The following is a 16,670-nucleotide window of genomic DNA, read 5'->3' on the forward strand; positions in this document are numbered from 1 at the left end:
CTGCCGGCCTGGTCGCCCCTAACTGCCCCGCCCCCTGCCGGCCTCGTCGCCTCTTACTGCCTCCCCTGCTGGCCTGGTCACCCCCAATTGCCCCCCTCTGCCAGCCTGGTCGCCCCCAACTGACCCCCTGCTGGCCTGGTCGCCCTCAACTGCCCCCCTGCCGCCGGCCTGGTCACCCCTCAAGACCCCCACCAGCCTGGTCGCCCCACACAGCCTGCTTGTTCAGTTGTTTGGCCATCCCTCACTAACCCCCTTGAAGGCCTGGTTGTAGGAAGCCATCTTGTGAGGGTGTGAGGGTTAATTTGTATATTTCCTCTTTATTATATAGGATTATTACATAGGACTAGAGGCCCAGTGCACAAAAATTCGTGCACTCAGGGGGGTCTCTCAGCCCAGCCTGTGCCCTCTCACAGTTTGGGAGCCCTCAGCAGATGTCCACTTGCCGGCTTAGGCCCGGTCCCTGGGGAATTGGGCCTAAGCTGGCAGTCAGATATCCCTGTGGCAGCCCAGGAGCCCTCGGGGGATGTCCACCTGCCAGCTTAGGCCCATTCCCTGTGAGGAGCAGGCCTAAGCCACAGTTGGACATCCTTAGTGCTGCCGAGGGGGAGGGGAAGGCTCCCACCACCACACTGCACTTGCAGCCATCAGCCCGGCTTGTGGCTGAGCTTAGCTCCCCCATGGGAGCGCACTGACCACCAGGGGTAAGCTCCTACATAGAGTGTCTGCCCCCGGTGGTCAGTGTGCATCATAGCAACTGGTCATTCCTGGTTGTTTGGCCGTTAGGGTCAATTTGCATATTACCCTTTTATTATATAAGATTCCTAAAAGCAAAAGGTACTATTTAAAATAAATTTTAATATTTGACTTTTAATTATAACAGAATCTCCTTTACTATGCTCTTCATTGTATTAAAGAGAAAAATTATAAAAGATATGAACTAATAAAGACATCTACCTATTAATAACTATCTAAAATTACCAAATTCCTACTTAGCTTTGAATAGAAAAAAACTTTAACTAGCAAATTTCTAGCTCCATCATGAAAATTAGGGAACTATATCCGCCACACTTACATTAGCTGTCACACTTATCTGAGAAAAACAAGACATTACAAATCTGAATGGTAATCAATTTGTTAATTTCCTTGTTACTGAACAACTCTGAACATATCTGAGGCTCACAGAAACACACACCTGGCAATCATCACCAGCACCACCTGACTGATTTAACAAGTGTGCCGCATCACTCTGGTTAGCACTTGCGTGTCCAAGACGATGTTTCACAGGAACTTTGTTAAGAACATATGCACCCGGTGTCTGTGGTTTGCTCATCATCTGTATATACAAAATAAACACATATGTATGTGGCTAAAGTTTTTTAAATGCTCAGGAATGATATAAATTTAGGACATTGATTACTTAGGAGAAGAAGGTAAGAAAAAAATGGGAAGGGAAGGTGCTTTAATTATCTGTAAGGTTTTATTTTTTTAAGTGAAGTGGCAGATACATCAATGATTGTTATGTTATTATTCATACTTTTTTGGATGTCTTAAATATGTCACAACAAAATGCATGCATATATATATATGTATACTCATACAGAGATTCTAATAATTTTTGTATATTCTTTTTAATATGGAATGCTTTGACAGACTTAAGCATTTTAATTGACAGTAGCTTATTATAAATAGTGTGTTAGGAACCTCCTTCTTCCCACCTGAACTGCTCCTTTGCCTCCTTCTCTCCCCGGAGGTTGCCCAATGACGCTACTGTCCGCCCAGAAGGAGGGAAGCTGCAGCCGGGTTCCCAGCCAAGAGTGGTAGCAGGAAAATTCGCTGCCTCCACTGGAAATCAGTATTAAGTGGATGGGCTAGCATGGGCAACAGACATCAGGACTGCAGCAAGTAGGTCCTGCATGTCTCATCATTTAGCTAATCGAGTCAAAAAGTTTCTGTAAGGACCAGATCCACAACCTCTACAATGGGTTAGAGGCCCGGTGGGGAGCCAGACCCGAAGTGGGGAGCCAATGGGTTAGAGGACTCGTGCACCGGTGGGGTCCCTCAATCTAGCCTACGGGGATCAGACCAAAACCGGCTCTCCAACATCCCCCAAGGGGTCCTGGATTGCAAGAGAGCGGTTCTCAGGTGACACATCCCGGAATTGGGCTCCCTCCTCTCTGGTTCACCCAAGAACCACAGCTGCCAAGTCTCCGCAGCTCCGCAGCTCCTGCGTTGAGCATCTGCCCCCTGGTGGTCAGTGCATGTCATAGCTACCGGTCGGCTGGTCAAATGGTAGGCCGGTTGCTTAGGCTTTTAAACACAGATTCTTGGGCCCTACACATAGCGATTCTGATTCAACAGATGTGGGGAGGCCTAAGAAATTGCTCCCAGGAGATCATATGCTGCTGATCTGCAGATCAAATTGAGTGGCTCTGGTGTAGAAGACCAAAGGACTGCAAACTGAGGAACAATGATCTATAGGAAGGGACTAGAGGACCTCTAATTCCATGTGAACCAGTAGATTACCTTCTGGATACCTCCATGTACCGTTGCAGTAGAAGACTGCTGATGAAGGTGCTGTGGCAGGTGATGGTGCTGTTGTGACATGTGACTAAGTGTTTGCTGTTGTTGCAGGAGCAGCTGTGCTGGGGACTGTAGTGCTGGTTGCTCATTGTTTTCTCTATGCCACAGGACTCGAATGAATCGGTTATTTAGAACAGCTTCAGTGCTAGAATGGCTTTCCTGGCCTCCTCATTGGTAAGATATTGGATAAGGGCTGCTTCTGGATCTCCCTTAAAAGCAACCTGTAAGAAAAAACAAAATCAACAACAAAAACAGATATTAACAAATAGTTAAATGGAAAGAAATTGATAAATAATTCAGAAGTAGAAAACAGCCTGCTGAAATTCATTGTGAATCCTTTGTAAAATAAAGTTCTCTATCCGCTAAAAGATGATATGCCTATTTCAAAATTATATATAGAAGAATGTTAGATTCAATAAATAATCCTACTATTACCTAACCACTGAAGAGATATTAGATTCCTCCATGATATCTCACATCCAAACTAACTCCAGAGATACAATAACAAGCAAACAAAATACCACATAAAGACCCAGAAGAAAAAAGGTAACTGTATAATCTCAGGGTCTTTATCCAGCAAAGCTATCATTCAGAATTGAAGGTCAGATAAAGAGCTTCACAGATAAGGAAAAGCTAAAGGAGTTCATCACCACCAAACCAGTATTATATGAAATGCTGAAAGGTATCCTTTAAGAAGAGGAAGAAGAAGAAAAAGGTAAAGATACAAATTATGAACAACAAACATGCATCTATCAACAAGTGAATCTAAGAATCAAGTGAATAAATAATCTGATGTACAGAATGAACTGGTGATTATAATAGAATCAGGGACATAGAAAGGGAATGGACTGACTATTCTTGGGGGGGGGGAAGGAGTGTGGGAGATGCGGGAAGAGACTGGACAAAAATCGTGCACCTATGGATGAGGACAGTGAGTGGGGAGTGAGGGCAGAGGGTGGGGCGGGAACTGGGAGGAGGGGAGTTATGGGGGGGAAAAAAGAGGAACAAATGTAATAATGTGAACAATAAAGATTTAATTTTTTAAAAAAATCTCTCTCTCAAAAAAAAAGTAGTTTGGCTCAATTCTTTGAAATACCAAGTCCCCCAATACAACCACCTTCTTGTTGTTGTTTTTAAATCCTCACCTGCGGATGTGTTTTTATTGATTTTTAGAGAGAAAAACATCGATGTGAGACAGAAACATCGATCAGCTGCCTCCCAAACAGCCCTGAGCGGGGATAGAACCCACAACCTAGATATGTGCCCTGACTGGGAAATTGAACCCAGTTTATGGGATGATGATCCAAGCAACCGAGCCACCTGGCCAGAGCTACCTTCATAAACTCAGTTATATAAATTATATTTTTATTTGATGGTAACACCAAGTATCAGGGGTAACTGACTGAAATTCCAACTTAAATAGGCCACCAAGTACCCTCAATTATAGCGTAACACCAACCACAAATTCATAAATTCAAATATCTACTAAGCAGACAGCAAAATACAAAAACTACAATTTGATGTTAGAAAACACGTTGCACTGCCTAAAAGTCTCAAGATTAGAACCAGCCTTAACCAATAACTAATTTACCACAATATAAAAGTGAGTCAGTGAACAAAATGACAATAGCAGAAATTACCAAGAATCTCACCTACCTAGTTAGAATACTAAAGCAGGCAATAAAGTCATCTGTCCAGAGATAAAACTATAAAAATACAGTAACTGACCCAGTGACTCTCAGGAAGAGGTTGCAGAGAAGAACCAAATCAATTTAAAAGAACAAATTCAGCTTAACAATTGCATCATTAAGTTGGGCATACAGATAAGTAGTGTTAGCAAAGATGATAATACTAATCACTGGCTCATTTAAACAAGGTGAGCTGGTAGTAATATTTTCAAAAATGCATTGAATACATGAATTCTGTCATGAACATAGCCACATTTACCTGGATGTTAACAATAGTTCCAAATTTGCTGAAGTGTTCATTGAGCTTGGTAATGTTGTTCAATTCCTGAGGAATTTTCTTGACTTCTAACTTTGTATTCGTATACTGATTCTTTCTTAAGAATCCTGGTTTACTCTGATTGTTATTCCCTTGCCTGAAAGAAAAAATGCCATAAAGAATAATGCCCTAGAAAATCTTGGTTAACTAATAAATCTTGGTTAACTCTCTCTCACCTTATGCCTAACCAAGATATATATAAGATTACAAAGAACATAAGGCTACATTTATGAAATGTCTTTTGTAAGCACTTAACACTCTTCATAAAGTACAAAATAATTTTCACATTAATTAAATGGGATTAGGATAGGCAGAGAAAAAGAAGACTGAATGGCCAAAATCACAAAAAGAAAAGGCCCAACTAAGTTTAAAAGTCATGCTAAAAAGATACACCACAACTACCAAGGAATCTAACATTAAAGCAAGAAAAGAATATATTTTTTACAGTGCGTTTTTCAACTTCTGCAAAAGTACAGATTTTTTTTTCCTTTTTACTCATTTCCAGAGTCTTAATTCTTAATATTGGGTTAGGCCTAGAAATAAGTAGTACAAATTACCAATATCTATTATAAATATTCTGTTAGCTTTTCAATTTTTAAGACATTCTAAGGATGCCTCGGGGAACCCTAACTTAGACACACACAGTTTGATAATCATTGATTAACGACAATTCTTAATTATACAAATTTACTAATGCAAGCAAAAATAATAAAAGCACCAATTCAATGCTACTAATTAGCAAATTATCTTACTTTCCAAGCCAAGGTTTCTTTGTGAGTGGCCCTTCCAAGCCACCCACAGCTCTTTTCCGGCTATCTGGTTCAAGAACTACTCTGGTTATGTTGCTATTAATTGAAACAGGAACTGGTGGTTCAGTCTGGATGACAATGTTAGCAGCTGTTGGAAACAAAAATTAACATTACTGACATTGCATTACATTTGGGGAGATTCAAAATGATTAAAAGCTAAAAAGCACTGTGAATAGCACCCAACTAAGACCACTTCCTTTTCAGAAACACCTAAGAAACAAGAAAAACTTATCATTGCTTTGCCTTCTTTTTCTCTTTTTAAAAAATAATACAATACCTAAGTTAAAAAATAGGCAACCCCAATGTAGCAAATGATTCAGGCAAAAATCATTAATAGATGCAAAAAAAAAAAAAATCAGTGAAAGATGGTTGGAAAACAAGGTATTTATCTGGTGCCAAAGTATCACTCCATGAATTATTTACTTTACAATGAAGAGATTGAACAATTATCACCTTAGGCAAGCAATCAAACTTAGCACCATAAATACAGTAAAATTATTTGTCTTGTGATGTAATTAAACAAGAAATGCGCCGAAACCGGTTTGGCTCAGTGGATAGAGCATCAGCCTGCGGACTGAAAGGTCCCAGGTTCGATTCCGGTCAAGGGCATGTACCTGGGTTGTGGGCACATCCCATGTAGGAGATGTGCAGGAGGCAGCTGATCGATGTTTCTCTCTCATCGATGTTTCTAACTCTCTATCTCTCTCCCTTCCTCTCTGTAAAAAATCAATAAAATATATTAAAAAAAAAAAAAAAAACAAGAAATTCACCTGGATAGAATATTACTATGGAATTATGATTTTTCTTGTGTGCAATAATAATATTGTGCTTATATAGGACTATGTCATGTCTTATTTTTAGATGAAGCAAAGGTATCACAATCTATGATTTCAAGTGGTTCAAGAAAAAAATGTGGGAGGGTGAAGAGGGTAAAGGGGACCAAATATAGGTGACAGAAGACTAGACTTTGGATGGTGAGCACACAGTACAATATACAGATGATGTATTACAGAATTATACACTTGAAATTTATATAATGTGTTAACCAATGTCACCTTAATAAATTTAATTTTTTTAAAAGAAAAAAATGTGAGGGGAAGGAGAAGGCAGGGAGAGAGACAACAACAGTGTGTGGGCACACAAGCAAGCATTCCAGCCCAAAGGTGACAAACATTAACAACTGGTGAATCTACGTGAAGGTATTTAGGTGTTTATTATACTTCATTGATTTTCTATAGGTTTAAAAAAATTTTAACTCAAAAGTTGAAAAAGTGCAAAGCCAGTATGATAAATTGGCACATTTCACTGACAACAGTTAAGATTAAAATACTACAAGAAACGGTCTTTACAATGGATTATCTCTTGGTGGGAAGAGGGTGATAAACAAAAAGGTAACTCAAAACTATGCCTGTTATACTGAGTATTCCCCCTAACTAGCAATTCCACTAAAATAAAATTAGCAGCAAAGAAAAACATATGTAGGACTGGATGTTGGGGTAAGAATGGGGCTTGCTAGTATGTTCCATCTGTGTGACAGGAAATTATGATGCCGATTAATTCATTTAACATATATTTCTTGAGCATCTGCTATAGCTCAACCTTGGGTATAAATTAGTGAATAAAATATGATCCCTGCCCTTGGGCTTGTGTTTTCAGAGGATAGTGGATGAGAAAGCAATTGTGATGACATGAAGCATTCTAGAATGTGAGATATCATTATGTCTTCCCTAAAATAGTTATCAATACCTGACATTGCCTAATGCTTTTCTTTCTGAAGTGCTTTATAAAAAAGGAGAAAGATATAGCTAGAGATTAAGTTATTGTCCCAGATGACAAAGCAAGCCTCTTGTATAAAAACCACATAACTTTTACACTGAGAGAGATTCATGAATTGCTGTATATAAATGTACAGATAGACCAGGCTAAAGACAAAGAGGACTTGAAATTTTGAGAATATGCTCTTCTCACTAATTTCCATTATTTGGCAACAATGTATAATTTATAGCACTGAAGGAAGAGCATATTCTTTGGAATTAGATAGACGTGGATTCAAATTCAAATTCTTATTAATAGCTGTGTGGCCTGAAATAAGTTCTTTAACCTCTCAAAGCCTGAGAACCTTTATCTATAAAAAGAGAATAAAGATAGTATCTCTTAAGAAGTTGTTGGTAAGGTATATGAAATATAATAATACATATAAAAGTACTTGGTTTAGTCAACACAAAACTGTTTAACCTGTAGTGAAAATAATGTTATTAGTGGCAGTAAAAAAAAGTTAAGATCAGAATAGGAAAATGCTCACAATATAATTAAAGCAGGAAAATATTGTCAGGTTGGCCCATGGCCAGTCATTAAAGTTAAACTTAAATATTAAAAATCTAACTATAAAAATAAAAAATTAAAATAGCATCAAATTCTTCACCCAAACTTTTTTTTTTTGAGAGAAGGGGAAAGAAAGGTATCCCATACTGAAGGTAAATGCTTGCACTTAATCTTTTGAGGTTTATGACTATGCTTTGTTAAGGTCCTAACATATGCTTGTATAATCATAAACACTAAAAATGGCCAAATAATTTTATTGTAAGATTTTACGTTGTCAACTGTTACTCGTTTGAAGAACAGCTCTTAATGATACAAAGTAGGCCCTTAAATGATCAGTTCCTGTAGGGCAAGGCACCATGTCATTTCACCTTTCTACCAGAGGCCCGATGCACGAAATCTGTGCATGGGTAGGGTCCCTAGGAATGGCCAGAGATCAGGGCTGATCTGTGGGGCAACTGGCAGGGTGATGGGGGGTACCCTCTGGCACCTACCTTGGTGGGCCTGGCACCGCCTACCCCCGATCGCCCCGCCACTGCCAGTTGCCTCCCTCTTCGGGGCGACTGGCAGGGTGATCCAGGCGGGGGGGCCTCGCTGGCACCCGCCTTAGCTGGCCAGGGGCCTGCGGGCTGGGGGCAGCTCCTGCATTGAGCATCTGCCCCCTGGTGGTCAGTACATGTCATAGCAACCCATCGTTCTGCTGGTCATTCTACCGTTCCATCAATTTGCATATTAGGCTTTTATTATATAGGATGCCTATATCTAGAACAGTGTCTAGTATATAGCTAAACAGCCTCAAGTCCTACAAAAAAGCTGTTAAATTCCATTAGTATTATTTTTACTTAAAAATACTTTGATTATAGCTTTAAAATAAATTTTGGAGATAAAGTTATTCAAATACATTTATTTGAGGTGACTATATAGCACCCTTCAGAGATCGTGTGTAAATACTTTTAGACTTCAGTGAGGGAAGACATGCTATACCCAACTCTTGCATAACACGTAGCATCAGGAAACATTCAAGGTGCTCTCACCTCTTGGATTTGCATCCATATCTCCAGATGTTAGGCCAATCAGGTTTGGGCGCTGTGTCTGTGTTCTCGAAAAGAACTGTCTGTACTGAGATCTACCGGAACTGGTAATACTAGGAGCTTCTGGATTATAACCATCTGGTTCATATGTATCTGAGGAAAAAACCAACAACAAAACACAGAACAAATCAGAGAGCATTTAAATAATCTCTCATTACTATAAAATAACTGCCAAAAATAAATTTTCTTCTATTAATAGATCAATCCATATGTATTTCTCTTTGAGTTACAGTATATAGACACACCTATTGGAAGGGAAAGAAAAGTGCTTTGTCACAAAAGCGCTTCGTCACAAAACAGACACATAAATCTGTTCTTTTACAAAAAAATTTTTTTAATGTTTTTCTTGATTTTGAGAAAGAGGAAGGGAGGGGGATAGTGAGATAGAAACATTGGAGAAACATGCCAAAACTGGTTTGGCTCAGTGGATAGAGCGTCGGCCTGCGGACTGAAGGGTCCCAGGTTCGATTCCGGTCAAGGGCATGTACTTGGGTTGCGGGCACATCCCCAGTAGGAGATGTGCAGGAGGCAGCTGGTCGATGTTTCTCTCTCATCGATGTTTCTGACTCTCTATCTCTCTCCCTTCCTCTCTGTAAAAAATCAATAAAATATATTTAAAAAAAAAAAAAAAGAAAAAAAGAAACATTGGAGAAACATTATTAATCAGCTGCCTCTTGCACAGCCCCTACTGGGGACTGAGCCCGCAACCAGGTCATGTGACCTGACCAGGAACTGAACCAGTGAGCCACACCAGCTGGGCTCATTATTAATTACCGATATATTTCCAGATTCATTTAACTAGTCATTTTTATCCTATACATTAACCACCTTATTCAAACTTCAATACACATTTTTAAGAGAAATTTTCACATACATGGAACACCATATATAAAAGACTAGATGAGTTGCCTCTGTTACTATGTCTCACCAATTTCTAGGTACTCTTTTAATTAGGAGGGGGGAAAAACAGATTAATTAGGTTATCTGCACTTTAAACTAGAGAGATAATAGCTGGCTTCATACATGATGCAAATTTCAAATGTTTTATTTCAAAAAGCTAATAAATACATTTTATATTTATCAATGTAATCATTATCTTACTACCACCCATCCCATCAATGACACTTTATCATGTCCCTTTTGTTTTCTCTAAAATTTTAACTTTTTAAATTCTTATGATAAGTAACTATTTTGTTGGTGTTATTACTGAATGTGTTGGTCTTGAAATGATATATATCCTCTTCATCCTACATAAAATGAAAGGATTAAAACTGAGTGAAGATAGTGATTTTTGCAATTGTGATTTAGAAGTCCTTGCGTCTCTTTTTTTTCCTTAACGAAAATATTCTTTATGTCATTCATATTAAATTTCAGCTACAAGATCTTTATTATTGACCAATCAGTTCTATGATTCAGAGCATAAGATCATCAAATTATGATAAAAAAGTTTTCAGTGCCCTGGCTGGTTTGGCTCAGTGGATAGAGCGTCAGTCTATGGACTGAAGGGTCCCGGGTTCGATTCCCAGTCAGGGCACATGCCTGGGTTGTGGGTTCAATCCCCAGTAGGGGGCATGCAGGAGGCAGCTGATCCATGATTATCTCTCATCATTGATGTTTCTATCTCTCTCCCTCTCCCTTCCTCTCTGAAATCAATAAAAATATTTTTTAAAAAAGAAAAGAAACTTTAAAAAGTTTTCAGTTACCACTTGGTTCTCTTAACGGAAAATTTGCAGTTAAGGCTGCAGAAAGTTTTAAAGAAGGTACATAATCAAATGACCTTGTTCTACAGTTCCTGGCAATACACAAAATTCAAGAAACTTAAGAGTCCTTTAGTTAATTATAATGAACTAAATAAAGACAAGGTGAGAAATTAAAAACTTCATGAGATACCCACAAAGCATTCCATAGGTCTTCAAAATATACATGAAATAGGAGAAAAGTTTTCAAAACATCACTACATTATACAGACAGTCCATACAACAAGGGGTGGGGGAAACATGTTTGTCCACAATCAGCAAGAAACCAGATGTTTTTGTTTTGTTTTAAAGAAAAATTAACCTAATTTTTCTTGTAATGTATAACTGGCTAGAAAACATACAAATATATATTCTCTTCCTATCTAATCAGATTAGAAACTAGTTTAAGGAACAAGCATGACTTTTGTTACCGAAGCAATGAAAGTAAATACAGAAGACACCAGAGATGATAGACACACAGGAGGCCTAATCATCTAGCAGCCACTAGGGACAAACCAAAGAACAGAAAAAAGAAAGAAAGAAAGAAAAAAAACTACCTAAAAGCTTTAATGGGATTTGTGACAGCAGATCAGGATGCCAGGTCATCTCACAGGCTGGCCAGCTTATGGTAAAAAAGAGCAGAGAGGTGTGTGGCCGTCTGTAGCAAAGCTTACCTGGGACCAGAGGGGTGGGGCTGGAGACTGAGGTATGGTACCCAATGGAGGATCCCATGAGGTTTCGAGGTGGCACCAAACGAGCTGCCAACAGAGGAGGCGGTGTCCCCAACTGAAGTCGCTCAGATGCAGCAGCACCATGTTCACGAGAGTACATGGGCTGTCCTATAGAGGAAAGAATAGGAGGGCAACTGGATTCGAGTCACAAGCTTCTCTTAGGTAATGATGTACTTCCCAAGACTCGAGCCAAGAACAGAGAAAATACACCAATAGGAACAGTATTTGAGAAAGAGGTGACTGAGATTCTTTCTAACTCAAGAAACAGACATGCAAACTGGTTAGAATGCATTGAGGTATAAAGAAAGGGTAAGAATTAGGTAGTATAACTGCATAATCTTCATCTTTTATAAGCTTAAGTAGAATAACTATGTGCTAATTTTAGCCTAAACTGGTCAAGCATATCAAGTTATTAGACAAAGGAACCCTGAGCTATTATGTACACAGAGTTTTGCATCCAATGAGACATGTGGTTATAAAGGCTGTCACATTCATTAAAAAACAAAAACAAATACACTCCTCAAACTCACATAATTTCAGGTTGGCACAAAATATACTCCCATATCTTAGAGCAGGAAAAAAAACCACAATAATAAAAGAACTTAAAAATATATAAAAAAGAAACACACCACCACAAGCATAACCTCGCAGAGAATAAGAAATGTTCAAAAGAAAAAATTAAGACAGTGCAAATTTGTTATCCCATGAGCAGGCGGATAACAAATACAGTGAAAGGAAAAAAAGGACAAACCCCCAGATAAACAGATAAGCCACTACATATGAAATTATTTCAATATTAAGAACCACTTTATGAAAGAAGCACATTTAGAATATATATATATATATATATACACACACACACACACACACACACACACATATATATATATATATATGGATGCAAGAATGTCAGACGCAATAAAGCCAAATTTTGTAGAACAAGATGAAAAAAGACAAGGTATCGAGGAACAAAACTTCCCTTTGGCTGGTCATTTAACAGTATCTTTTTCACAGACTACCACATGTAAGACCTATTTCTAAGACTTAGTAATTTATATCTAAAGTCAGGCATTCACTATGTGACACAAGACAAAATAAAGTGAATTTAGAATCTTTTAAAACACCCGATGAAATGACCTTAAAACTTGTAAAATTCCAAAAGATTTTTAATAAACTTTAATAGGACAAGCCACAAAGCAACCACTTGATTTCATAGTAAATGCAGAAGAGAAATGGATGTGCTAAACATTATTACCTTCTCTTCCCATATAAGGAACAAAGGAGGAAGTGATACATATACTGTATAGCTGCTACATACTGTGTGCTCAGCCCCAATCCCTTCCAAATTTACATTAGAAAAGGATCAGCTAGAAAGGATCAATGGGGAAAAAGAGGGGACATATGCAATACTTTCAACAATAAAGATTTTTTAAAAAAGAAAAGGGTTGATCTATTCCACAGCAAAAACAATTCAACATATCCTCAATGATCTAAAAATAGTTGAGAATGACCTACTGCAGACAATTTCTTGAAGAATGAATTAGTGTGCTAAAGAGAAAAAAACAAGTACAATCTCAGTCATGTGATTAGTTTAGATTTATGATACAGCATTCAATGTAACAAGTAGTTTGAATTAGTAACTACCTCAAAGTAAATTGGAAACTAAAAGATTAGTTTGCAGAATGTCTTTTTTAAAAAAACAAATGACAAAGAACATGTGTTCGAACACTTCAGAAAGACAGCTGTTTATTCAGATGAAGCCTAATTTTCTTCAACACATTTTGAAGTCTCTAAATACTATTTCAAAAATAAACAGTTGTGGTTTTTTTTGTTTGTTTGTTTTTAATATATATTTTATTGATTTTTTTACAGAGAGGAAGGGAGAGGGATAGAGAGTTAGAAACATCGATGAGAAAGAAGCATCGACCAGCTGCCTCCTGCACACTCCCTACTGGGGATGTGCCCGCAACCAAGGTACATGCCCTTGACCGGAATCGAACCTGGGACCCCTGAGTCCCCAGGCTGACGCTCTATCCAGTGAGCCAAACCGGCTAGGGCTAAACAGTTGTTTTGATAAAAGGCTGATTCTAGGCCTGAGCCGACAATTTATAAGATGAGAAAGGTGGTGCACCTTGGTATAGCTTATCCTTCCAAAAGCAAGATGGCTATCAAACACTAGCATGCCAAAAACAAAACAACCTGCAGGAGCCACTGGTCAAAGATGAAATTTGGACATTGAAAAGGGCTGTAAGGGAGTGAAACAGCAAATGCTAAAAATCCATGAATTCATTATGATACTTAAAAAAATACAGTGGTCCCCTTTGGAAGATACTAGGAAACCAATTCATTATTCTAAAACTGGTAAATGAAACGAAACAAGCACTTATCCCATCTTTCCTGTAAAAATTACATTTCAGGTCAACGAAATAGCTAACACTCCCGAGTTTTGCTTTGTAGAATGCTAGCCAATAAATGCAGAAGAAATTATATAATTACAATATGACACTTTTATAACCCCTAAAGAAACAACAGATCTAGGCAATAATTACAATGGCCGCCGAAACCATGAGCAACTGTTAAAATGGATGGGTCAGGATGAAAACACCTATACACACTGAAGAAAATCTATAACACAGAAAGGAGACAACTTGGTATTATGAATATAATGATGTACTGCAGTAGGAAGTATATAACCCCATCAATAAAATATTCATGCCCCCAAAGGAAAAAGCCAAACCTAATTAAGTCTCTAGATCTAACCTCCAATTTTCAGGAAATACAGGGGATAAAGGAATGTCTTAAATGACACCAGGAGATGCACTGTGCCAAGTCCAGATATAAAAAAATAAAATTCTGCAGGACAAATGATTTGTTTCTTCAACAAGTATCAAGGGGGTGGGGGGGGGGGGGAGGAAGACTGGGAAATTTGTTACAGATTTAAAGACTTAAGAAACATATCACCTAAATATAATGTGTAACCTTGTTTGAATCCAGCTTCAAATTCATCAGCTGTAAAAGGACATTTATGATACAATTAAGAAGTATGAATACTGGCTGGCATGTTTGACAAAGGATAACTGTTACAAACTTTTGGGGGAGTGTGATAAAGTATTGTGATTGTGTGTTGTGTGTGTTTAATCCTTATCTTTTAAAGAAAATTAAGTTTTTACAGATGAACTGTTATGTTTGGGGCTTGCTCCATAAAATCAAGTCAGGGGTGAGTTATAGATGAAGCAAGATTAACCATATGTTGATAAACACTAATGCTGGTAAATGAGGATATGAAGATTGTAATATGATATTTGTTCTCCTGTGCATATTGGAAATTTTTCCATAATGAAAAGTTTTTAAAAATCAAATAGGTTACAATAATGGTGAAGATGAGCCATTCACAATTTATATGCATTCAATTTAATTTTAATTGGTGCAGAGTATGATTGGATAATTTCAAACTTCAAACATGCCAAGTTCACATTTCTATCTTAAATTGTTTGTATCTTTTTTTTTTATATGTTTTATTGATTTTCTACAGAGAGGAAAGGAGAGGGATAGAAAGTTAGAAACATCGATGAGAGAGAAACACCGATCAGCTGCCTCCTGCATGCCCCTCACTGGGGATGTGCCCGCAACCAAGGTACATGCCCTTGACCGGAATCGAACCCGGGACCCCTGAGTCCGCAGGCTGACGCTCTATCCACTGAGCCAAACCGGTTCTGGCGAATTGTTTGTATCTTACATGCCTGATAGCAATATTTTCACATTATTATTAATTTTATTGAGTTGATAGTCTTTATTCAAACTCAAATTTTAGCTACTCTCTGTGATTTTCCTGATTTTGTCCTTTGGAGTATTCACAGGGGGAAAAAATCCCAAGATAAGTTTTTTTTTAAATATATTTTTCATTGATTTAAGAAAGAAAGGGAGAGGAAGAGAGAGAAACATTAATGATGAGAGAGAATCACTAATTGTCTGCCTCCTGCACGCCCCCTACTGGGGATCGAGACTGCAACCCAGGTATGTGCCCTGGTTCATAAGTCAACGCTCAACCACTGAGCCACCATGGCTGGGCCCAACATAAGTTTCAAACTAAAAGCCCAATTAGAAAAAATATAAAGCTATACCTTCCGATTATTAGCCATATTTATCATGTGGCTTCTCTATCAGCAAATCCAAAGTTCCTGGCATACCTTCTGAAGCTCCAGGGCTTACACCATGTCTGGTGCATAGTAGGAGCTCAATAAAGAGTCACTTAAAGAGATGAAAGCTTATTTATTAAAAGTATCCAAATGACAATTACTGCTTTGGATGAATATCTCTATGTTGAAATGGGCAAAATGACAACTAAAGCAACACAAATCCAAGTAAGACACAAGGGGAGAAAAACTCTAGACAATACACCTAGACAAAACTCTAGACAATGCTTCTGGTGGAGACTGATTCACCTCTCTAACCATCAAAATCCATGATTCTGCACAGAGAAATAACATACCATCCACAGAATTAAATGAGAAATCTTGAGTTTAGGAATATAGTGTTTGAATAATTTTATATTGTTGATAATAGGAAATATATTTTCAGAAAGATAAAGATAGTCTATGTAAATTCATTTGAAGATGGACAATTGCCTTCAACTTAAGAACCAGTCTCTAGAATCCAGGATGTTATATTCTATACGAGGCTCAGTGCACAGATTCGTGCACTGGTGGGGTTCCTCGACCTGGCCGGCAGGGACTGGGCCGAAACCGGCTCTCTCACATCCCCTGAGGGGTTCCAGATTGCGAGAGGGCAGTTCTTGGGCGACGCACCCCGGAATCGAACTCTCTCAATGGTTCCGGGTGCGTCACCCGAGAACCACAGCTGCCAAGTTATCGCAGCTCGGCAGCTCTTACGTTCAGCGTCTGCCCCTTGGTGGTCAGTGCATGTCATAGCTACTGGTCGGAGCGTCTAGCCCCTGGTGATCATTGCACGTCATAGCTACCGGCTAATCAGCCCGTCGCTTAGTCTTTTATATATAAACTAGAGGCCTCGGGGGATGTCCGACTAAAGGCTTAGGCCCCCAAAGGATCGGGTCTAAACCGTTAGTTGGACATTCTTAGTGCTGCCACAGAGGTGGGAGTGGCTCCTGCCACCACCACTGCGATGGCCAGCCATGAGCCAGCTTCTGGCTGAGTGGCACTCCCCATATGGAAGTGCACTGACCACCAGGGGGCAGCTCCTACATTGAGCATCTGCCCCCTGGTGGCCAGTGCACATCATAGCAACCGGTCATTCTGCCGTTCAGTCAATTTTGCATATTAGCCTTTTATTATATAGGATGCCCTATTTCCTCCCTTTTGCTCCCTCTACCCAGCTCTTGCCCCCCACTTCTCTCTGGCCATCACCATGCTGTTGTCTGTGTCA

General features: G+C 38.8%; 1 protein-coding gene across 1 annotated transcript in view; it reads right to left on the reverse strand.

Annotated features, from left to right (window-relative positions):
- The window catches only part of RBM27 (RNA binding motif protein 27), a 71,059-nt gene that overhangs the window by 22,439 nt on the left and 31,950 nt on the right, over window positions 1-16,670 (reverse strand). Inside the window, 7 exon segments of the mRNA XM_006086397.3 lie at window positions 1,193-1,333; window positions 2,524-2,732; window positions 2,735-2,801; window positions 4,528-4,681; window positions 5,337-5,481; window positions 8,747-8,896; window positions 11,214-11,378. Coding sequence (XP_006086459.1) covers window positions 1,193-1,333; window positions 2,524-2,732; window positions 2,735-2,801; window positions 4,528-4,681; window positions 5,337-5,481; window positions 8,747-8,896; window positions 11,214-11,378 — 1,031 coding nt within the window.

Source organism: Myotis lucifugus, unplaced genomic scaffold (assembly GCF_000147115.1).
Source record: "Myotis lucifugus unplaced genomic scaffold, Myoluc2.0 scaffold_28, whole genome shotgun sequence".
In the NCBI taxonomy this organism is placed as follows: domain Eukaryota; kingdom Metazoa; phylum Chordata; class Mammalia; order Chiroptera; family Vespertilionidae; genus Myotis; species Myotis lucifugus.